This window comes from Salmo salar, unplaced genomic scaffold (genome assembly GCF_905237065.1).
Source record: "Salmo salar unplaced genomic scaffold, Ssal_v3.1, whole genome shotgun sequence".
Taxonomy (NCBI): domain Eukaryota; kingdom Metazoa; phylum Chordata; class Actinopteri; order Salmoniformes; family Salmonidae; genus Salmo; species Salmo salar.
The window spans coordinates 9,231-35,000 of NW_025547620.1; the positions used below are offsets into that span (position 1 = coordinate 9,231).

General features: G+C 50.7%; 1 protein-coding gene across 1 annotated transcript in view; it reads right to left on the reverse strand.

The window, feature by feature from the left end:
- Positions 1-221: 221 nt before the first annotated feature.
- Positions 222-25,770, reverse strand: part of mepceb (methylphosphate capping enzyme b) — a 31,802-nt gene continuing 6,253 nt past the window's right edge. The window contains 3 exon segments of the mRNA XM_045711450.1: positions 222-1,026; positions 2,268-2,376; positions 4,326-4,550. Coding sequence (XP_045567406.1) covers positions 974-1,026; positions 2,268-2,376; positions 4,326-4,550 — 387 coding nt within the window. The 3' untranslated portion in view covers positions 222-973.

Sequence of the window (25,770 nt, forward strand, 5' to 3'; positions counted from 1 at the left end):
TGTGGGTTCAATTCCCACGGGGGGGGGCCAGTACGAAAAGAAGAAAAAAAATGTACGAAATGAAATATATGTATTCACTACTGTAAGTCGCTCTGGATGAGAGCGTCGGCTAAAAATGTCAATTTGTTTTTCTTTTAGGTTCAGGACAAGGCAATAATCTGGATCCGGCAAACTGGTACCTAGAATCAGTTCTTAACAACACGTCTGACACACACACTGGATCAGAAGAAGAAGACAGTTTATTGTAGCAGGTTACTGTTTAAAACATGGATGAGTCTGGAAGGAAATGACCTCATTAGGCAGGGAGGAAGTCACACCTCTCAGAACACACACTAGGAAGAACACTTTAATAAAGAAACATCAGCTTGTTAATTACACACACACACACACACACACACACACACACACACACACAATTACAACCTCCCTCATACACACAGAAACACACACACACACACATATATATAATAACATGCCTCCTCGTACACACACTGGAGGAAGAACTGGCAGAAACACACTCAAGCCCCGCTTGGCTCCTTCTGTGTTTCTAGTTTCTACTTCCTCCTCCAGGCTCCCCTGTTCATTCAGTGGGATTGAATCAGAGAGGGTGAAACTGGCTCTGCAGAGGGCTCAACCAGGAAGGGAGAGAGATAGGAGGGTCCTCCATGGCCGTGAACTATGTGTGGTTTAGAAGTTTCTAGTTCAGTCTGTTAAAAGTTCTGTCAATCTGCTGGACTTGACTAACTAATCATTGATTAATAGTTTGGTCAGTCTGGCTGACTGACTGATCAATCAGTTATGAGTCATTAGAAACTCCTCTCATCCAATCACGTTCCACCAGAGTTCAGGTAGTGGTGAGCGTCCACCAATCATAGCAGCTGGGCGGTAGTTTCCACGGAGCCGCACAGCGCTCTCGGCAGCGGGCCACTTCCTGCGGTGCATTCGGGCACTCACGTGTCACATCTTGACCCAGTCACTTCCTGGGGGCGGGGCCTTTGTGGAACAGGTAGATTGGCCTCTGGAATCCTGGAGGACACACACACACACACAGTTAACACACACACACACACACACACACACACACACACACACACACACACACACTGTTAAAACACACACTGTTAACACACACACACACACACAGTTAACACACACACACACACACACAGTTAACACACACACACACACACAGTTAACACACACACATACACTGTTAGCACACTGTTAGCACACACACACTGTTAGCACACACACACACACACACACACACACACACATGCACTGTTAGCACACATACACTGTTAGCACACACACACACACACACACACAGTTAACACACACACACACACTGTTAGCACACACACACTGTTAGCACACTGTTAGCACACACACACTGTTAGCACACACACACTGTTAGCACACACACACACACTGTTAGCACACACACACACTGTTAGCACACACACACTGTTAGCATACACACACTGTTAGCACACTGTTAGCACACACAAACTGTTAGCACACATACACTGTTAGCACACTGTTAGCACACACATACACTGTTAGCACACACATACTGTTAGCACACACATACTGTTAGCACACACATACTGTTAGCACACTGTTAGCACACACACACTGTTAGCACACACACACTGTTAGCACACACATACTGTTAGCACACACATACTGTTAGCACACACACACTGTTAGCACACACACACTGTTAGCACACACACACTGTTAGCACACACACACTGTTAGCACACACATACTGTTAGCACACACATACTGTTAGCACACTGTTAGCACACACACACTGTTAGCACACACACACTGTTAGCACACTGTTAGCACACACACACTGTTAGCATACACACACTGTTAGCATACACACACTGTTAGCACACTGTTAGCACACACAAACTGTTAGCACACACACACTGTTAGCACACTGTTAGCACACACATACACTGTTAGCACACACATACTGTTAGCACACACATACTGTTAGCACACTGTTAGCACACACACACTGTTAGCACACACTCACTGTTAGCACACACATACTGTTAGCACACACACACTGTTAGCACACACACTGTTAGCACACATACTGTTAGCACACACATACTGTTAGCACACACATACTGTTAGCACACTGTTACCACACACACACTGTTAGCACACACACACTGTTAGCACACTGTTAGCACACTGTTAGCACACACACACTGTTAGCACACTGTTAATAAACACAGTGTTACCTGAATCAGTCAGCAGTCTGTAACAGGTGAAGCCCACAGTAGAGGTGAGGTAACAACAGAAGTTGTCAGGTCTCAGTCTGATATCGCAGTAGTTCCTGTACGCCGTCTCCTAGGAAACACATGTTGATGTCATACACTGTAGACGTTTCAAACACCTTTCTGTGCTAACAGTGTACTAACAGTGTGTGTGTGCTAACAGGTGTGTGTGTGCTAACAGTGTGTGTGTGCTAACAGTGTGCTAACAGTGTGTGTGTGCTAAGTGTGTGTGTGCTAACAGTGTGCTAACAGTGTGTGTGTGCTAACAGTGTGCTAACAGTGTGTGTGTGCTAACAGTGTGCTAACAGTGTGTGTGTGCTAACAGTGTGTGTGTGCTAACAGTGTGCTAACAGTGTGCTAACAGTGTGTGTGTGCTAACATGTGTGTGTGCTAACGTGTGTGTGTGCTAACAGTGTGTGTGTGCTAACAGTGTGCGTGTGCTAACAGTGTGCTAACAGTGTGTGTGCTAACAGTGTGCTAACATGTGTGTGTGTGCTAACAGTGTGTGTGTGTGCTAACAGTGTGTGTGTGTGCTAACAGTGTGCTAACAGTGTGTGTGTGTGCTAACAGTGTACTAACAGTGTGTGTGTGTGCTAACAGTGTGCGTGTGCTAACAGTGTGCTAACAGTGTGTGTGTGCTAACAGTGTGTGTGTGCTAACTGTGTGTGTGCTAACAGTGTATGTGTGCTAACAGTGTGCTAACAGTGTGTGTGTGCTAACAGTGTGTGTGTGCTAACAGTGTGCTAACAGTGTGCTAACAGAGTGCTAACAGAGTGCTAACAGTGTGCTAACAGTGTGCTAACAGTGTGTGTGTGTTAACAGTGTGTGTGTGCTAACAGTGTGTGTGTGCTAACATGTGTGTGTGTGTGCTAGCAGTGTGTGTGTGTGCTAACAGTGTGTTAACAGTGTGTGTGTGCTAACAGTGTGTGTGTGCTAACAGTGTGTGTGTGTGTGCTAACAGTGTGTGTGTGTGCTAACAGTGTGCTAACAGTGTACTAACAGTGTATTAACAGTGTGTGTGTGCTAACAGTGTGTGTGTGCTAACAGTGTGTGTGTGTGCTAACAGTGTGCTAACAGTGTGTGTGTGTGCTAACAGTATGTGTGTGTGCTAACAGTGTGCTAACAGTGTGTGTGTGTGCTAACAGTATGTGTGTGTGCTAACAGTGTGCTAACAGTGTGTGTGTGTGCTAACAGTATGTGTGTGCTAACAGTTTGCTAACAGTGTGTGTGTGCTAACAGTGTGTTAACAGGTGTGTGTGCTAACAGTGTGCTAACAGTGTGTGTGTGCTAACAGTGTGTGTGTGCTAACAGTGTGTTTGTGTGTGTGCTAACAGTGTGTTAACAGTGTGTGTGTGCTAACAGTGTGTTAACAGTGTGTGTGTGTTAACAGTGTGCTAACAGTGTGTGTGTGCTAACAGTGTGTGTGTGCTAACAGTGTGCTAACAGTGTGTGTGTGTGCTAACAGTGTGTGTGTGCTAACAGTGTGCTAACAGTGTGTGTGTGATAACAGTGTGTGTGTGTTCCATGATGGTGTGTGTGTGTGTGTGTGTGTGTGTGTGTACCGTGATGGTGTGTGTGTGTGTGTGTGTGTGTGTGTGTGTGTGTGTGTGTGTGTACCGTGATGGTGTGTGTGCGTGCGTGCGTGCGTGTGTGTGTGTACCGTGATGGTGTGTGTGTGTGTGTGTGTGTGTGTGTGTGTGTGTGTGTGTGTGTGTGTGTACCGTGATGGTGTGTGTGTGTGTACCGTGATGGTGTGTGTGTACCGTGATGGTGTGTGTGTGTGTGTGTGTGTGTGTGTGTGTACCGTGATGGTGTGTGTGTGTACCGTGATGGTGTGTGTGTGTGTGTACCGTGATGGTGTGTGTGTGTGTGTGTGTGTGTGTACCGTGAGGGTGTGTGGGTGTGTGTGTGTGTGTGTACCGTGATGGTGTGTGTGTGTGTACCGTGATGGTGTGTGTGTGTGTACCGTGATGGTGTGTGTGTGTGTACCGTGATGGTGTGTGTGTGTGTGTGTGTGTGTACCGTGATGTTCTTGCTGCGGCAGTAGGAGCTCCAGGGTTGTGACTCCAGGAGGAGCATACCGCCTGGTCGTAGGTGTGTATAGATCCGTCTGAACATTCTGACCACGCCCCCATCGCCACCGTGCAGTTGGACCCACTTGGTCACGCCCAGACACAGGATGACATCATATCCTGCGGTGGCGTCGCCATCATGAGGACATGGTTCTCTGTCCTCCATATAATCACCCTAGGAAACAGACAGGGTTAGATACACAACTGGTAGTAACCATAGCAACACTGGGAAATGGTGTGTGTGTGTGTGTGTGTGTGTGTGTGTGTATGGTGTGTGTGTGTGTACCGTGATGGTGTGTGTGTGTGTGTGTACCGTGATGGGTGTGTGTGTGTGTGTGTGTGTGTGTGTATGGTGTGTGTGTGTGTGTGTGTGTGTGTGTGTGTGTGTGTGTGTGTGTGTGTGTGTGTGTATGGTGTGTGTGTGTGTGTGTGTGTGTTGTGTGTGTGTGTGTGTGTGTGTGTGTGTGTGTGTGTGCGTGCGTGCGTGCGTGCGTGTGTGTGTGTGTGTGTGTACCGTGATGGTGTGTGTGTGTGTGTGTACCGTGATGGTGTGTGTGTGTGTGTGTGTGTGTGTGTGTGTGTGTGTGTGTGTGTGTGTGTGTGTGTGTGTGTGTGTGTGTGTGTGTGTGTGTGTGTGTGTGTGTGTGTGTACCGTGATGGTGTGTGTGTGTGTGTGTACCGTGATGGTGTGTGTGTGTGTGTGTACCGTGATGGTGTGTGTGTGTGTGTGTGTGTGTGTGTGTGTGTGTGTGTGTGTGTGTGTGTGTGTGTGTGTGTGTGTGTGTGTGTGTGTGTGTGTGTGTGTGTGTGTGTGTGTGTGTGTGTGTGTGTGCGTGCGTGCGTGCGTGCGTGCGTGTGCGTGTGCGTGTGCGTGTCTGTGTGTGTGTGTGTGTGTGTGTGTGTGTGTGTGTGTGTGTGTGTGTGTGTGTGTGTGTGTGTGTGTGCCCGCTTCTGGGAAAAATGAATGATAGCCGGGGTCAGTTCTACAGTGAGGGGGGAAAAAAGTATTTGATCACCTGCTGATTTTGTACATTTGCCCACTGACAAAGAAATGATCAGTGTATAATTGTATAATTGTACAATTGAAGATCATTACAGGAGGAAACGATTGACAGAGTGTGAGTTAAATGAATTGTCTAGCTAGCTACGTTCATATCTGTCAATTCATTTACTGGCTAGCGCCAACTGTTTAACTGGTAGTAACCATAGCAACACGGCCACTGAGGCGGCGCTAGCAGCAGGGCTAGCAGCAGGGCTTGCAGCAGGGCTAGCAGCAGGGCTAGCAGCAGGACTAGCAGCAGGGCTAGCAGCAGGACTAGCAACAGGGCTAGCAACAGGGCTAGCAGCAGGGCTAGCAGCAGGACTAGCAGCAGGGCTAGCAACAGGACTAGCAACAGGACTAGCAGCAGGGCTAGCAGCAGGGCTAGCAACAGGGCTAGCAGCAGGACTAGCAGCAGGGCTAGCAGCAGGGCTAGCAGCAGCGCTAGCAGCAGGGCTAGCAACAGGGCTAGCAACAGGGCTAGCAGCAGCGCTAGCAGCAGGGCTAGCAGCAGCGCTAGCAGCTAGGCTAGCAGCAGGGCTAGCAGCAGGGCTAGCAGCAGGACTAGCAGCAGGACTAGCAGCAGGGCTAGCAGCAGGGCTAGCAGCAGCGCTAGCAGCAGGGCTAGCAGCAGCTAGCAGGGACTGAGAGACTTCCTCCCCTTTTTGTTTTTGGAATTTCCACCCCAAATCAAATCAGAGAAGGGAAGAATCAATTGTAAACACAGAATTCAGAGGGAGAACCTGGAAACGGTGTTTACCGACTGCTCACACAACAGGACTGTTACAAACCTGTTATTTTACACAGACCACACTACCGCCTGGCATACGGCTGTAACCAGGCATTTCAGCTATACAACAAAGAAAGGCATCTGCAAGGGAAGGCAAATACACATTTTTTTGAGGACAGCGATAAGGACCAGGAAAACAGGTTTCTGACGGGAAACATGTACCAGAACGGTACTGTCATGGTCCAGGGCAGTGAGGCTGCACTCAGATCTGTTGTGCAGGACTCCCCCCGGGATAGATGGAGGAAATGAAAAAGGACAAGGACAGCACCCCGACCTCTCCCCTCACCTCAGGCACCCCAACAGCAGGACTATCCTCCCCCCTGCCTCCCTACAACCACCAGAGCCAAGACCACACTACCATCAGACTGCTGAGAGACAGGCTGGCTGTGTTAGAGGTATGGGTTACTGAGCTGAAGGAGCAGCCCCTCAGCTACACCACCTCCAGACTGCTGAGAGACAGGCTGGCTGTGTTAGAGGTATGGGTTACTGAGCTGAAGGAGCAGCCCCACCAGCTACACCACCTCCAGACTGCTGAGAGACAGGCTGGCTGTGTTAGAGGTATGGGTTACTGAGCTGAAGGAGCAGCCCCACCAGCTACACCACCTCCAGACTGCTGAGAGACAGGCTGACTCTGTTAGAGGTATGGGTTACTGAGCTGAAGGAGCAGTCCCACCAGCTACACCACCTCCAGACTGCTGAGAGACAGGCTGGCTGTGTTAGAGGTATGGGTTACTGAGCTGAAGGAGCAGTCCCACCAGCTACACCACCTCCAGACTGCTGAGAGACAGGCTGGCTGTGTTAGAGGTATGGGTTACTGAGCTGAAGGAGCAGCCCTCCAGCTACACCACCTCCAGACTGCTGAGAGACAGGCTGGCTCTGTTAGAGGTATGGGTTACTGAGCTGAAGGAGCAGCCCTCCAGCTACACCACCACCAGCCCAGACACAGAGCTTCTACAGGACCAGATCAACCAGTGCAGGACCCAGCTGAAGAACTCTGTCCAGGAGCTGAGAGAGAGTCTTACCACAGCTCTGGAGGAGGTAATGGGTCACCATGAGGAGAGAGCCTTACCACAGCTCTGGAGGAGGTAAAGGTCACCATGAGGAGAGAGCCTTACCACAGCTCTGGAGGAGGTAAAGGCCACCATGAGGAGAGAGCCTTACCACAGCTCTGGAGGAGGTAAAGGTCACCATGAGGAGAGAGCCTTACCACAGCTCTGGAGGAGGTAAAGGTCACCATGAGGAGAGAGCCTTACCACAGCTCTGGAGGAGGTAAAGGTCACCATGAGGAGAGAGCCTTACCACCGCTGGTAAAACCCAGTGAGGTGGCCATCCTCATTGATTCAAATGAGAAAATTCATAAAAGGAAAAACTCTTCCCCCACCACAAGGTGTCCAAAATATGGTGCCCCAAAAACACAGGATGCACTCCACATCCTGTCCCAGCCTGACTTTGGCACACCAGGCCACATTATTATTCACACCGGCACAAACAACCTGCGAGAGGAACAGGAGAGAGTAGGCAGCCTGGTCAACAGAGTAGTAGAGAGGAGCAGGAGAGAGTAGGCAGCCTGGTCAACAGAGTAGTAGAGAGGAACAGGAGAGAGTAGGCAGCCTGGTCAACAGAGTAGTAGAGAGGAACAGGAGAGAGTAGGCAGCCTGGTCAACAGAGTAGTAGAGAGGAGCAGGAGAGAGTAGGCAGCCTGGTCAACAGAGTAGTAGAGAGGAGCAGGAGAGAGTAGGCAGCCTGGTCAACAGAGTAGTAGAGAGGAGCAGGAGAGAGTAGGCAGCCTGGTCAACAGAGTAGCAGAGAGGGCCTCTGAGTGGGTCCCTAACTCCCACATCACCATCTCCACTCTGCTGCCCTGAAAGTCAATGCTGACATCACCAGAGGGTGTGGCCTACTCCCGAACGTTCACGTTGCTCACCACCCAACAATCACCCCAGAGCATCTGCACGACCACTCCCACCTGAGGAAGCAGACAGTAGGGATGTTTGCCAAGTCTCTAAAGGACGTAGCACTTGGTAGACAAACACCCCATGATGTACTGGACAGAGGAGCACCCAGAGACCCCTACCAGACCTCTGCACCACCAAGGAGCCCCAGGCCCCCTCAACGCCCCACCAGACCTCTGCACCACCAAGGAGCCCCAGGCCCCCTCAACGCCCCACCAGACCACTGCACCACCAAGGAGCCCCAGGCCCCCTCAACGCCCCACCAGACCACTGCACCACCAAGGAGCCCCAGGCCCCCTCAACGCCCCACCAGACCACTGCACCACCAAGGAGCCCCAGGCCCCCTCAACGCCCCACCAGACCACTGCACCACCAAGGAGCCCCAGGCCCCCTCAACGCCCCACCAGACCTCTGCACCACCAAGGAGCCCCAGGCCCCCTCAACGCCCCACCAGACTACTGCACCACCAAGGAACCCCAGGCCCCTCAACGCCCCACCAGACCTCTGCACCACCAAGGAGCCCCAGGCCCCCTCAACGCCCCATCAGACCTCTGCACCACCAAGGAGCCCCAGGCCCCCTCAACGCCCCACCAGACCACTGCACCACCAAGGAGCCCCAGGTCCCCTCAACGCCCCACCAGACCACTGCACCACCAAGGAGCCCCAGGCCCCCTCAACGCCCCACCAGACCACTGCACCACCAAGGAGCCCCAGGCCCCTCAACGCCCCACCAGACCTCTGCACCACCAAGGAGCCCCAGGCCCCCTCAACGCCCCACCAGACCACTGCACCACCAAGGAGCCCCAGGCCCCCCTCAACGCCCCATCAGACCTCTGCACCACCAAGGAGCCCCAGGCCCCCTCAACGCTCCACCAGACCACTGCACCACCAAGGAACCCCAGGCCCCCCTCAACGCCCCACCAGACCACTGCACCACCAAGGAGCCCCAGGCCCCCTCAACGCCCCACCAGACCACTGCACCACCAAGGAGCCCCAGGCCCCCTCAACGCCCCAACAGACCACTGCACCACCAAGGAGCCCCAGGCCCCCTCAACGCCCCACCAGACCACTGCACCACCAAGGAGCCCCAGGCCCCCACAACGCCCCACCAGACCACTGCACCACCAAGGAGCCCCAGGCCCCCTCAACGCCCCACCAGAACCAGCACCCCCGACCCACCACCAGAGCATCAACACCTCCATCGGTGCCCAGCATCAACACCTCCACCCCACACCAGTCCTACTACCCCACACCAGTCCAAAATACAGTAACTACTAACTACTGAGTTGTTCAGAGAGATTAACAACACAGTCGAAAATACAGTAACTACTCAGTTGTTCAGAGAGAGATAAACAGCACAGTCCAAAATACAGTAACTACTGAGTTGTTCAGAGAGATAAACAGCACAGTCCAAAATACAGTAATTACTGAGTTGTTCAGAGACATAGAGATAAACAGCACAGTCCTAAATACAGTAACTACTGAGTTGTTCAGAGAGATAAACAGCACAGTCCAAAATACAGTAACTACTGAGTTGTTCAGAGAGATAAACAGCACAGTCCAAAATACAGTAACTACTGAGTTGTTCAGAGAGATAAACAGCACAGTCCAAAATACAGTAATTAGTGAGTTGTTCAGAGACAGAGATAAACAGCACAGTCCTAAATACAGTAACTACTGAGTTGTTCAGAGAGATAAACAGCACAGTCCAAAATACAGTAATTACTGAGTTGTTCAGAGACATGGAGATAAACAGCACAGTCCAAAATACAGTAACTACTGAGTTGTTCAGAGAGATAAACAGCACAGTCCAAAATACAGTAACTACTGAGTTGTTCAGAGAGATAAACAGCACAGTCCAAAATACAGTAACTACTCAGTTGTTCAGAGAGAGATAAACAGCACAGTCCAAAATACAGTAACTACTGAGTTGTTCAGAGAGATAAACAGCACAGTCCAAAATACAGTAATTACTGAGTTGTTCAGAGACATAGAGATAAACAGCACAGTCCAAAATACAGTAATTACTGAGTTGTTCAGAGACATAGAGATAAACAGCACAGTCCAAAATACAGTAACTACTGAGTTGTTCAGAGATAAACAGCACAGTCCAAAATACAGTAACTACTGAGTTGTTCAGAGTGAGATAAACTGCACAGTCCAAAATACAGTAACTACTGAGTTGTTCAGAGACATAGAGATAAACAGCACAGTCCAAAATACAGTAACTACTGAGTTGTTCAGAGAGATAAACAGCACAGTCCAAAATACAGTAATTACTGAGTTGTTCAGAGACAGAGATAAACAGCACAGTCCAAAATACAGTAACTACTGAGTTGTTCAGAGATAAACAGCACAGTCCAAAATACAGTAACTACTGAGTTGTTCAGAGTGAGATAAACTGCACAGTCCAAAATACAGTAACTACTGAGTTGTTCAGAGACATAGAGATAAACAGCACAGTCCAAAATACAGTAACTACTGAGTTGTTCAGAGAGATAAACAGCACAGTCCAAAATACAGTAACTACTGAGTTGTTCAGAGAGATAAACTGCACAGTCCAAAATACAGTAACTACTGAGTTGTTCAGAGACATAGAGATAAACAGCACAGTCCAAAATACAGTAACTACTGAGTTGTTCAGAGAGATAAACAGCACAGTCCAAAATACAGTAATTACTGAGTTGTTCAGAGACATGGAGATAAACAGCACAGTCCAAAATACAGTAACTACTGAGTTGTTCAGAGAGATAAACAGCACAGTCCAAAATACAGTAACTACTGAGTTGTTCAGAGAGATAAACAGCACAGTCCAAAATACAGTAACTACTCAGTTGTTCAGAGAGAGATAAACAGCACAGTCCAAAAATACAGTAACTACTGAGTTGTTCAGAGAGATAAACAGCACAGTCCAAAATACAGTAATTACTGAGTTGTTCAGAGACATAGAGATAAAAAGCACAGTCCAAAATACAGTAATTACTGAGTTGTTCAGAGACATAGAGATAAACAGCACAGTCCAAAATACAGTAACTACTGAGTTGTTCAGAGATAAACAGCACAGTCCAAAAATACAGTAACTACTGAGTTGTTCAGAGTGAGATAAACTGCACAGTCCAAAATACAGTAACTACTGAGTTGTTCAGAGACATAGAGATAAACAGCACAGTCCAAAATACAGTAACTACTGAGTTGTTCAGAGAGATAAACAGCACAGTCCAAAATACAGTAATTACTGAGTTGTTCAGAGACAGAGATAAACAGCACAGTCCAAAATACAGTAACTACTGAGTTGTTCAGAGATAAACAGCACAGTCCAAAATACAGTAACTACTGAGTTGTTCAGAGTGAGATAAACTGCACAGTCCAAAATACAGTAACTACTGAGTTGTTCAGAGACATAGAGATAAACAGCACAGTCCAAAATACAGTAACTACTGAGTTGTTCAGAGAGATAAACAGCACAGTCCAAAATACAGTAACTACTGAGTTGTTCAGAGAGATAAACTGCACAGTCCAAAATACAGTAACTACTGAGTTGTTCAGAGACATAGAGATAAACAGCACAGTCCAAAATACAGTAACTACTCAGTTGTTCAGAGAGATAAACAGCACAGTCCAAAATACAGTAACTACTGAGTTGTTCAGAGAGATAAAACAGGACAGTAGAAAACATGTATTTTAGTACAATAGCGGTGTCTGTGTTTAGTGCAGATGTATTGGAGGAGCGGTTTAATCTCACTCAATCCTCCTGTCCTCTGAGGACCTCCGCTGAGCTGGTCCTGCTGTTGGGCCCTGTGGGGTGGAGCGGGCCAGGTCTGGGCGGGAAGCTTCCTCTCTGGTCTGGTAGAGGTGGGGGTCTGGTGTGGTAGAGGTGGGGGTCTAGTGTGGGGTAGTAGGCCTGGTGTGGGGTAGTAGGCCTGGTGTGGGGTAGTAGGCCTGGTGTGGGGTAGTAGGCCTGGTGTGGGGTAGTAGGTGGGGGTAGTAGGCCTGGTGGGGGTAGTAGGCCTGGTGTGGGGTAGTAGGTCTGGTGTGGGGTAGTAGGCCTGGTGTGGGGTAGTAGGCCTGGTGTGGGGTAGTAGGCCTGGTGTGGGGTAGTAGGCCTGGTGTGGGGTAGTAGGCCTGGTGTGGGGGTAGTAGGTGGGGGTAGTAGGCCTGGTGGGGGGTAGTAGGCCTGGTGTGGGGTAGTAGGTCTGGTGTGGGGTAGTAGGCCTGGTGTGGGGTAGTAGGCCTGGTGTGGGGTAGTAGGTCTGGTGTGGGGTAGTAGGCCTGGTGTGGGGTAGTAGGCCTGGTGGGGGTAGTAGACCTGGTGTGGGGTAGTAGACCTGGTGTGGGGTAGTAGGTCTGGTGTGGGGTAGTAGGTCTGGTGTGGGGTAGTAGGCCTGGTGTGGGGTAGTAGGCCTGGTGTGGGGTAGTAGACCTGGTGTGGGGTAGTAGACCTGGTGTGGGGTAGTAGGCCTGGTGTGGGGTAGTAGGTGGGGGTAGTAGGCCTGGTGTGGGGTAGTAGGTGGGGGGTAGTAGGCCTGGTGTGGGGTAGTAGACCTGGTGTGGGGTAGTAGGCCTGGTGTGGGGTAGTAGGCCTGGTGTGGGGTAGTAGGCCTGGTGTGGGGTAGTAGGCCTGGTGTGGGGTAGTAGGTCTGGTGTGGGGTAGTAGGTCTGGTGTGGGGTAGTAGGCCTGGTGTGGGGTAGTAGGTCTGGTGTGGGGTAGTAGGCTGGTGTGGGGTAGTAGGTGGGGGTCTGGTGTGGGGTAGTAGGCCTGGTGTGGGGTAGTAGGTGGGGGGTCTGGTGTGGGGTAGTAGGCCTGGTGTGGGGTAGTAGGCCTGGTGTGGGGTAGTAGGTGGGGGTAGTAGGCCTGGTGTGGGGTAGTAGGTCTGGTGTGGGGTAGTAGACCTGGTGTGGGGTAGTAGGCCTGGTGTGGGGTAGTAGGCCTGGTGTGGGGTAGTAGGTCTGGTGTGGGGTAGTAGGTCTGGTGTGGGGTAGTAGGCCTGGTGTGGGGTAGTAGGTCTGGTGTGGGGTAGTAGGTCTGGTGTGGGGTAGTAGGCCTGGTGTGGGGTAGTAGGCCTGGTGTGGGGTAGTAGGTCTGGTGTGGGGTAGTAGGCCTGGTGTGGGGTAGTAGGTCTGGTGTGGGGTAGTAGGTCTGGTGTGGGGTAGTAGGCCTGGTGTGGGGTAGTAGGTCTGGTGTGGGGTAGTAGGCTGGTGTGGGGTAGTAGGTGGGGGTCTGGTGTGGGGTAGTAGGCCTGGTGTGGGGTAGTAGGTGGGGGGTCTGGTGTGGGGTAGTAGGCCTGGTGTGAGGTAGTAGGCCTGGTGTGGGGTAGTAGGTGGGGGGTAGTAGGCCTGGTGTGGGGTAGTAGGTCTGGTGTGGGGTAGTAGACCTGGTGTGGGGTAGTAGGCCTGGTGTGGGGTAGTAGGCCTGGTGTGGGGTAGTAGGTCTGGTGTGGGGTAGTAGGTCTGGTGTGGGGTAGTAGGTCTGGTGTGGGGTAGTAGGCCTGGTGTGGGGTAGTAGGTCTGGTGTGGGGTAGTAGGCCTGGTGTGGGGTAGTAGGTCTGGTGTGGGGTAGTAGGTCTGTTGTGGGGTAGTAAACCTGGTGTGGGGTAGTAAACCTGGTGTGGGGTAGTAGACCTGGTGTGGGGTAGTAGGCCTGGTGTGGGGTAGTAGGCCTGGTGTGGGGTAGTAGGCCTGGTGTGGGGTAGTAGACCTGGTGTGGGGTAGTAGGTCTGGTGTGGGGTAGTAGGCCTGGTGTGGGGTAGTAGGTCTGGTCTGGTGTGGGGTCTACTCTCTACTCCCTAACCCCTACTCCCTAACCCCTACTCTCTACTCCCTAACCCCTACTCCCTAACCCCAACCCTACTCCCTAACCCCTACTCTCTACTCCCTAACCCCTACTCTCTACTCCTAACCCCTACTCCCTAACCCCTACTCCCTAACCCCTACTCTAACCCCTACTCCCTAACCCCTACTCTCTACTCCTAACCCCTACTCCCTAACCCCTACTCTCTACTCCCTAACCCCTACTCCCTAACCCCTACTCTCTACTCCCTAACCCCTACTCTCTACTCCTAACCCCTACTCCTAACCCCTACTCCCTAACCCCTACTCCCTAACCCCTACTCCCTAACCCCTACTCTACTCCTAACCCCTACTCTCACTCCCTAACCCCTACTCCCTAACCCCTACTCTCTACTCCTAACCCCTACTCTCTAACCCCTACTCCCTAACCCCTACTCCCTAACCCCTACTCTCTAACCCCTACTCCCTAACCCCTACTCCCTAACTCTACTCTCTACTCCCCTAACCCCTACTCTCTACTCCTAACCCCTACTCTCTAACCCCTACTCTCTAACCCCTACTCCCTACTCTCTACTCCCTAACCCCTACTCCCTAACCCCTACTCTCTACTCCCTAACCCCTACTCTCTACTCCCTAACCCCTACTCCCTAACCCCTACTCCCTAACCCCTACTCTCTACTCCCTAACCCCTACTCTCTCTCCTAACCCCTACTCCCTAACCCCTACTCTCTAACCCCTACTCTCTAACCCCTACTCTCTACTCCCTAACCCCTACTCCCTAACCCCTACTCTCTACTCCCTAACCCCTACTCCCTAACCCCTACTCTCTACTCCCTAACCCCTACTCCCTACTCTCTAACCCCTACTCTCTACTCCCTAACCCCCTACTCTCTACTCCCTAACCCCTAACCCCTACTCTCTAACTCTCTCTCTAACCCCTACTCCCTACTCTCTACTCCCTAACCCCTACTCCCTAACCCCTACTCTCTAACCCCTACTCTCTAACCCCTACTCTCTACTCCCTAACCCCTACTCTCTACTCCCTAACCCCTACTCTCTAACCCCTACTCTCTACTCCCTAACCCCTACTCCCTAACCCCTACTCCCTAACCCCTACTCCCTAACCCCTACTCTCTAACCCCTACTCCCTACTCTCTACTCCCTAACCCCTACTCCCTAACCCCTACTCTCTACTCCCTAACCCCTACTCCCTAACCCCTACCTCTACTCCCTAACCCCTACTCCCTACTCTCTAACCCCTACTCTCTACTCCCTAACCCCTACTCTCTACTCCCTAACCCCTACTCTCTAACCCCTACTCTCTACTCCCTAACCCCTACTCCCTAACCCTACTCCTAACCCCTACTCCCTACTCTTCTACTCCCTAACCCCTACTCCCTAACCCCTACTCTCTACTCCCTAACCCCTACTCTCTACTCCCTAACCCCTACTCCCTAACCCCTACTCCCTAACCCCTACTCTACTCCCTAACCCCTACTCTCTACTCCTAACCTCCCTAACCCCTACTCTCTAACCCCTACTCTCTAACCCCTACTCTCTCTCCTAACCCCTACTCTCTACTCCCTAAACCCCTACTCCCTAACCCCTACTCTCTACTCCTAACCTCTACTCTCTAACCCCTACTCTCTAACCCTACTCTACTCCCTAACCCCCTACTCTCTACTCCCTAACCCTAACCCCTACTCTCTAACCCCTACTCTCTACTCCCTAACCCCTACTCCTAACCCCTACTCCTAACCCCTACTCCCTAACCCCTACTCTCTAACCCCTACTCCCTACTCTCTACTCCCTACTCCCTAACCCCTACTCTACTCTCCCTAACCCCTACTCCTAACCCCTACTCTCTACTCCCTAACCCCTACTCCCTAACCCCTACTCTCTAACCCCTACTCTCTACTCCCTAACCCCTACTCCCTAACCCCTACTCTCTACTCCCACCTAACACCCTACTCTCTAACCCCTACTCTCTACTCCCTAACCCCTACTCCCTAACCCCTACTCCCTAACCCTCTCTCTACTCTCTACTCCCTACTCTCTACTCTCTAACCCCTACTCTCTACTCCCTAACCCCTACTCTGCTCTCTAACCCCTACTCTACTCCCTAACCCCTACTCCTAACCCCTACTCCCCTAACCCCTACTCCTAACCCTACTCTACTCCCTAACCCCTCTCCCTAACCCCTACTCCTAACCCCTACTCTCTACTCCCTAACCCCTACTCTCTAACCCCTACTCCCTAACCCCTACTCCCTAACCCCTACTCTCTAACCCCTACTCCCTACTCTCTAACCCCTACTCCCTAACCCCTGCTCTCTACTCCCTAACCCCTACTCTCTACTCCCTAACCCCTACTCTCTAACCCCTACTTCTAACCCCTACTCTACTCCCTAACCCCTACTCCCTAACCCCTACTCTCCTACTCCCTACTCTCTACTCCCTAACCCCTACTCCCTAACCCCTACTCTCTACTCCCTAACCCCTACTCTCTACTCCCTAACCCCTACTCTCTACTCCCTAACCCTACTCCTAACCCCTACTCTCTAACCCCTACTCTCTAACCCCTACTCTCTAACCCCTACTCTACTCCCTAACCCCTACTCCCTAACTCTCTACTCTCTAACCTACTCCCTAACCCTACTCTCTACTCCCTAACCCCTACTCCTAACCCCTACTCTCTAACCCCTACTCTCTAACCCCTACTCTCTACTCCCTAACCCCTACTCTCTACTCCCTAACCCCTAACCCCTACTCTCTAACCCCTACTCTCTACTCCCTAACCCTACTCCTAACCCCTACTCCCTAACCCCTACTCCCTAACCCCTACTCTCTAACCCCTACTCCTACTCTCTACTCCCTAACCCCTACTCCTAACCCCTACTCTCTAACCCCTACTCCCTAACCCCTACTCTCTACTCCTAACCCCTACTCCCTAACCCCTACTCTCTCTCTACCCTAACCCCTACTCCCTAACCCCTACTCTACTCCCTAACCCCTACTCTCTACTCCTACCCTCTCTCTACCCCTACTCCCTAACCCCTACTCTCTACCCCTACCCCTACTCTCTACTCCCTAACCCCTACTCCCTAACCCCTACTCTCTACTCCTAACCCCTACTCTCTACTCTACCCCTACTCCCTAACCTCTCTACTCCCTAACCCCTACTCTCTACTCCCTAACCCCTACTCTCTAACTCCCTACCCCTACTCCCTAACCCCTACTCTCTAACTCTCTACTCCCTAACCCCTACTCCCTAACCCCTACTCTCTACTCCCTAACCCCTACTCTAATACTCTCTCCTAATACCCTACTCTCCTACTCTCTAACCCCTACTCTCTACTCCCTAACCCCTACTCTCTACTCCCTAACCCCTACTCTCTACTCCTAACCCCTACTCTCCTAACCCCTACTCCCTAACCCCTACTCCCTAACCCCCTACTCTCTAACCCCTACTCTCTACTCCTCTACTCCCTACTCCTACTCCTAACCCCTACTCTCTAACCCCTACTCTCTACTCCCTAACCCCTACTCCTAACCCTCTCCTAACCCCTACTCTCTAACCCCTACTCTCTACTCCCTACTCCTACTCCTAACCTATCTCTAACCCTACTCTCTACTCCCCTAACCCCTACTCCCTAACCCCTACTCCCTAACCCCATCTCTGCTCTCTAACCCCTACTCCCTAACCCCTACTCTCTAACCCCTACTCTCTACTCCCTAACCCCTACTCCCTAACCCTACTCTCTACTCCCTAACCCCTACTCTCTAACCCCTACTCTCCCTAACCCCTACTCCCTAACCCCTACTCCCTAACCCCTACTCTACTCTCTACCCCTACTCTCTGCTCTCTAACCCCTACTCTCCTAACCCCTACTCTCTACTCTCTAACCCCTACTCTCTCTCCCTAACCCCTACTCTCTAACCCCTACTCCTAACCCCTACTCTCTACTCCTAACCCCTACTCCCTAACCCTACTCTCTAACCCCTACTCTCTACTCCTAACCCCTACTCTAACCCCTACTCCCTAACCCCTACTCCCTAACCCCTACTCTCTAACCCCTACTCCCTAACCCCTACTCTCTAACTCCTACTCTCTAACCCCTACTCCCTAACCCTACTCTCTACTCCCTAACCCCTACTCCTAACCCCTACTCTCTAACCCCTACTCTCTACTCCCTAACCCCTACTCCTAACCCCTACTCTCTACTCCCTAACTCCTACTCCTACTCCCTAACCCCTACTCCTAACCTCTACTCCCTAACCCCTACTCTCTACTCCCTAACCCCTACTTCTCTCCTAACCCCTACTCTCTAACCCCTACTCCCTAACCCCTACTCTCTACTCTCTAACCCCTCTACTCTACTCCTAACCCCTACTCCCTAACCCCTACTCTCTACTCCCTAACCCCTACTCTCTACTCCTACCCCTACTCCCTAACCCCTACTCTCTAACCCCTACTCTCTACTCTCTACTCCCTAACCCCTACTCTCTAACCCCTACTCTCCTAACCCCTACTCTCTACTCCCTAACCCCTACTCCCTAACCCCTACTCCTAACCCTACTCTCTACTCCTAACCCCTACTCTCCTAACCCCTACTCTCTAGCTCCCTACTCCCTAACCCCTACTCTCCCTACTCCCTAACCCCTACTCCTAACCCCTACTCTCTACTCCCTAACCCCTACTCCCTAACCCCTACTCTCTAACCCCTACTCTCTCCCTAACCCTACTCCCTAACCCCTACTCTCTACTCCCTAACCCCTACTCCTAACCCTCTCTACTCCTAACCCCTACTCCCTAACCCCTACTCTCTAACCCCTACTCCCTACTCTCTACTCCTAACCCCTACTCCCTAACCCCTACTCTCTGCTCTCTAACCCCTACTCTCTACTCCCTAACCCTACTCCCTAACCCCTACTCTCTCTCCTAACCCCTGCTCCTAACCCCTACTCCCTAACCCCTACTCTCTACTCCCTAACCCCTACTCCCTAACCCCTACTCCTACTCCCTAACCCCTACTCCCTAACCCCTACTCTCTACTCCCTAACCCCTACTCCCTAACCCCTACTCTCTACTCCCTAACTCCCTAACCCTCTCTACTCCCTAACCCCTACTCTCTAACCCCCCTACTCCTAACCCCTACTCCCTAACCCCTACTCTCTAACCCCTACTCTCTACTCCCTAACCCCTACTCCTAACCCCTACTCTCTAACCCCTACTCTCTACTCCCTAACCCCTACTCCCTAACCCCTACTCTCTACTCCCTAACCCCTACTCCCTAACCCTACTCTCTAACCCCTACTCCTACTCCTAACCCCTACTCTCTAACCCTACTCTACTCCCTAACCCTCTCTACTCCCTAACCCCTACTCCCTAACCCCTACTCTCTCCCTAACCCCTACTCCCTAACCCCTACTCTCTACTCCCTAACCCCTACTCCCTAACTCCCTACTCCCTAACCCCTACTCCTAACCCCTACTCCCTAACCCCTACTCCTAACCCCTACTCCCTACTCCCTACTCCTAACCCCTACTCCCTAACCCCTACTCTCTACTCCCTAACTCTCTACTCCCTAACCCCTACTCCCTAACCCCTACTCTCTACTCCCTAACCCCTACTCCCTAACCCCTACTCTCTACTCCCTAACCCCTACTCCCTAACCCCTACTCTCTAACCCCTACTCTCTAACCCCTACTCTCTACTCCCTAACCCCTACTCTCTACTCCCTAACCCCTACTCTCCTAACCCCTACTCTCTACTCCTAACCCCTACTCTCTAACCCCTACTCCCTAACCCCTACTCCTACCTACCCTACTCTCTACTCCCTAACCTCTACTCCCTAACCCCTACTCTCTACTCCTAACCCCTACTCCCTAACCCCTACTCTCTACTCCCTAACCCTACTCTCTAACCCCTACTCTCTACTCCCCTACTCTCTACTCCTAACCCTAACCCCTACTCTCTAACCCCTACTCTCTACTCCTAACCCCTACTCCTAACCCCTCTCTCTAACCCCTACTCCTACTCTCTACTCTAACCCTACTCCCTAACCCCTACTCTCTACTCCCTAACCCCTACTCTCTACTCCCTAACCCTACTCCTAACCCCTACTCCCTAACCCCTACTCTCTACTCCCTAACCTCTCTACTCCCTAACCCCTACTCTCTAACCCCTACTCCTAACCCCTACTCTCTAACCCCTACTCTCTAACCCCTACTCTCTACTCCCTAACCCCTACTCCCTAACCCCTACTCTCTACTCCTACCCTACTCCCTAACCCTACTCTCTACTCCCTAACCCCTACTCCCTAACCCCTACTCTCTAACCCCTACTCTCTAACCCCTACTCTCTACTCCCTAACCCCTACTCTACTCCTAACCCCTACCCCTACTCTCTAACCCCTACTCTCTGCTCCCTAATCCCTACTCCCTAACCCCTACTCCTACCCCTACTCTCTAACCCCTCCTACTCTCTACTCCCTAACCCCTACTCCTAACCCCTACTCCTACTCCTAACCCCTACTCCCTAACCCCTACTCTCTACTCCCTAACCCCTACTCCCTAACCCCTACTCTCTAACCCCTACTCTCTACTCCCTAACCCCTACTCCTAACCCTCCTCTACTCCCTAACCCCTACTCTCTAACCCCTACTCTCTACTCCCTAACCCCTACTCCCTAACCCCTACTCCCTACCCCTACTCTCTAACTCCTACTCCCTACTCTCTACCCCTACTCTCTACTCTCTAACCCCTACTCTCTACTCCTAACCCCTACTCTACTCTCTAACCCCTACTCCCTAACCCCTACTCCTAACCCCTACTCCCTAACCCCTACTCCCTAACCCCTACTCTCTCTACTCCTAACCCCTACTCCCTAACCCCTACTCCCTAACCCCTACTCTCTGCTCCTAACCCCTACTCTCTAACCCCTACTCCCTAACCCCTACTCCCTAACCCCTACTCTCTAACCCCTACTCCCTAACCCCTACTCTCTAACCCCTACTCCCTAACCCCTACTCTCTACTCCCTAACCCCTACTCTCCTCCTAACCCCTACTCTCTAACCCTACTCTCTAACCCCTACTCCCTACTCTCTACTCCCTAACCCCTACTCCTAACCCCTACTCTCTACTCCCTAACCCCTACTCCCTAACCCCTACTCCCTAACCCCTACTCTCTAACCCTACTCCCTAACCCTACTCTCTAACCCCTACTCCTAACCCCTACTCCCTAACCCCTACTCTCTAACCCCTACTCCCTAACCCCTACTCTCTAACCCCTAACCCCTACTCTACTCCCTAACCCCTACTCTCTAACCCCTACTCTCTACCCCTACTCCCTACTCTACTCCCTAACCCCTACTCCCTAACCCCTACTCTCTACTCCCTAACCCCTACTCTCTACTCCCTAACCCCTACTCCCTAACCCCTACTCCCTAACCCCCTCTCTCTACTCCCTAACCCCTACTCTCTACTCCCTAACCCCTACTCCCTAACCCCTACTCTCTAACCCCTACTCTAACCCCTACTCTCTACTCCCTAACCCTACTCCCTAACCCCCTACTCTACTCCTAACCCCTACTCCCTAACCCTACTCTCTACTCCCTAACCCCTACTCCCTAACCCCTACTCTCTAACCCCCTACTCTCTAACCCCTACTCTCTACTCCTAACCCCTACTCTCTACTCCTACACCCTAACCCCTACTCTCTACTCCCTAACCCCTACTCTCCTAACCCCTACTCTCTAACCCCTACTCTCTACTCCCTAACCCCTACTCCCTAACCCCTACTCTCTACTCCCTAACCCCTACTCCCTAACCCCTACTCCCTACTCTCTAACCCCTACTCCCTAACCCCTACTCTCTACTCCTAACCCCTACTCCCTAACCCCTACTCTCTACTCCCTAACTCCTAACCCTACTCTCTAACCCCTACTCTCTACTCCCTAACCCCTACTCCCTAACCCCTACTCTCTCCTCCCTAACCCCTACTCTCTAACCCCTACTCTCTGCTCCCTAACCCCTACTCCCTAACCCCTACTCTCTAACCCCTACTCCCTACTCTCTACTCTCTAACCCCTACTCTCTACTCCCTAACCCCTACTCTCTACTCTCTAACCCCTACTCTCTACTCCCTAACCCCTACTCCCTAACCCCTACTCCCTAACCCCTACTCTCTAACCCCTACTCTCTACTCCCTAACCCCTACTCCCTAACCCCCTACTCCCTAACCCCTACTCCCTACTCTCTACTCTCTACTCCCTACTCTCTACTCCCTACTCTCTACTCTCTAACCCCTACTCTCTACTCTCTACTCCCTACTCTCTACTCTCTAACCCCTACTCTCTACTCTCTACTCCCTACTCTCTACTCTCTAACCCCTACTCTCTACTCTCTAACCCCTACTCTCTACTCTCTAAACCCTACTCTCTACTACTGTCCTGTTTATCTCTCTGAACAACTCAGTAGTTACTGTATTTTGGACTGTGCTATTCTTTCTTTCTGCAACATGAAATCACTATCAGTTAATATGTGGAACATTCAGGCCCTAAACTCATCAACCTTCCGACTGAAGAGTTCAACACACATCCGAAAGATGTTGACGTCATCGTTCTGCGGGAGACATGGTGTAAGCCTGACTTCGTCCCTCACTGTCCCACAGGCTACAGAGAGGTACTTGTACCATGACAGAAACACAGCTCTGTCAATAAAAACCTTTGATCACAGCCAAATTACCTTGTTCCTCAAAAGAACAGACATGGAAACAACCACACATTCACAGCCCAGTAAGCTGTACGACATCAGAAATTCATACAGATGGAGCCCAAAACAGCACAGAAGAATACCAGAAAGCAACCTGGAACCAAAATATCCAAATCCTCTTAGACAACTTCCTGGATAGCACATTCACTCACAGTAAAGAAGGCATCTATCTAGCAGTAAAGAAACATCAACTATATATATATATTCAGGCAAAACGGCAAAAGAAGCACAACTGAAATGGAGCAAAAACATAAACAGAGTCATGTGGGACGCCGAAAAAGATGGCACCGCTTTAGAGATCTCCTAAATACCCACACGTAAATACTGAAATTCAACAGCATACACTTACATTTACACTTCCTGTCTTAATAGATTGACTTGAAGTACAGTTCAATGTAAAAGACCATCGGCATTTTGAAAACGTCCCACGTTATTGAAATGTCGACTTCTTCTTCAAGCCACACGTGGAGGCCACGTCAACTAGCAAACAAACAAGCATGTCCTCCCGAATCCCCCTCACCAAGACATGGATAAACACGCCCCCCAGAGACAAATTAGTACATCTGAAGGATCAATTCGAGCAAAGATGGGACACGATTTTGTTGGATGTGGCATCCGATGTCTCCACGATAAAAACAACAGCTACCGAGCTAAAGGGAAAAAGTTGATGCAGTACGAGAGAGGACGGACGGTGCAGAGGGACGGATTTCCACAGCGGAGGAAGGTAATAAGAATCCCGAGTAAAAGCTGGACTAATCTTGCGTTGTGCAGAAAATTATCGCTGTAGGACTTTTCACGACAGGCACGAATTCTAAATTGAAACAAACCCATCGCATCCGCTTCCTACGTTCTGCAAGCCCGGGACGAGGTGCTTAAAGCAGCGAACGAGAGAGCGGTGTTCTTCTGAAGGGAAGGTCGTCGGCTGTCTTTTTAACTCTGTCCAAGAAAACTGGCACTGAAGAGGAAGGAGTTTACAACGCCGAAGAAACAACTACACGAGACACACACACACACACACGCACACACACACACACACACACACACACACACACACACACACACACACACACACACACACACACACACACACACACACGCACACACACGCACGCACACACACGCACGCACACACACACACGCACACGCACACACACACACACACACAGGCATTCCCAGCCACCTTGCTCTTTTCTTGGAAGAGAAATCAAAATGACTTTCAAGGACAACGTGGAGGCAGAGAGATTTCTTGCTAGAGCAAGGTGTTTTGGCCTAGATAAAGACAACGAGACAAGGTCAAATACAAGTTCAATTGTAGGCCGTTTACTATACAAACGAAGGTAGCCTATGTGTTTGCGAGACTCTGGGGAATATTACTAGTTTAGCCTTTGAAATGCCTCACAGACCAGAAGTGTAGTGTTGCTAGTTTAATATGAAGAGGATGTAGGGCTTTACCAGATGTTACATTGTACCATTTATCATTTGAAATGGCAAACTTGGCAAAGCATTGGGCCAAACGGGAGGGTGGGATGCTGGCGAAAAACGGCTTTCATATGGCTGATCGACAAAGGACACAGTGTTGTTGTCCTCTTTCACCGTTTATTCTGCAAATACATACACCGTAAAGAAAGCTGAATTGAATTGAGAGAGAGAGAGAGAGAGAGAGAGAGAGAGAGAGAGAGAGAGGAGAGAGAGATGAGGGAGGAAGGGAAGGTGGGAGGAGGGGAGGGAGGAGAGAGAGAGAGAGAGAGAGAGAGAGAGAGAGAGAGAGAGAGAGAGAGAGAGAGAGAGAGAGATGAGGGAGGAAGGGAAGGTGGGAGGAGGGGAGGGAGGAGAGAGAGAGAGAGGGAAAGAGAGAGGGAGGAAGAAAGGGAGAAAGAGAGGAGGGGAGAGAGAGAGAATGTGAGAGTTAAAAGGTCCACTGTGCAACTCTGGGGTTAGAGGTCAGAGGTAACTCACACATTCCACACCGGTGACAAACACTCCCCTGAGCTACAGAGGAAAATATTGACATGATCACATCGTACACACACACACACACATACCAAACAGCAACCACGTCAAAACACACACACCCTCACAAAACATGTGTGGAGTGCAAAGAGTGTAGCTGCCAGCACAACTGGCAGAATAACAAGAAGGAGCGAGAAAATGAGAGCGAGAGGCCAGTTGGCAGAAGGAAAGAGGAAGTGTGGACTAGTTGGATCAGGATTGGCTAGGTTCCTTTCTAAATGTAATCCGTTAGTTACTAGTTACCTGTCAAATTATAAAAATCAGTAAGGTAACTTTTTGGATTCCCCAAACTCAGTAACATAATGTGATTGGTGGTCATCATAGTGGTCTCTGATTGGTGGTCATCATTAGTGGTCTCTGATTGGTGGTCATCATTAGTGGTCTCTGATTGGTTGTCATCATAGTGGTCTCTGATTGGTGGTCATCATAGTGGTCTCTGATTGGTGGTCATCATTAGTGGTCTCTGATTGGTGGTCATCATAGTGGTCTCTGATTGGTGGTCATCATTAGTGGTCTCTGATTGGTGGTCATCATAGTGGTCTCTGATTGGTGGTCATCATTAGTGGTCTCTGATTGGTGGTCATCATTTGGTGTGTCATCATTAGTGGTCTCTGATTGGTGGTCATCATAGTGGTCTCTGATTGGTGGTCATCATTAGTGGTCTCTGATTGGTGGTCATCATTTGGTGTGTCATTAATGGTCTCTGATTGGTGGTCATCATTTGGTGTGTCATCATTAATGGTCTCTGATTGGTGGTCATCATTTGGTGTGTCATCATAGTGGTCTCTGATTGGTGGTCATCATTAGTGGTCTCTGATTGGTGGTCATCATTTGGTGTGTCATCATTAGTGGTCTCTGATTGGTGGTCATCTTTTGGTGTGTCATCATAGTGCGACGCAGTAATTGTTTCAAAACATCTCCTGCCATGTCACTGATGCGTCGTGAAACAGTGTTGTTTGATGGAGGCATTGTCTGTGTAGTTTGGGCCTTTCCCCCCCAGCATTATCCCAGCCGTATCCGCGGCTGCAGGAAGAATGAAGTC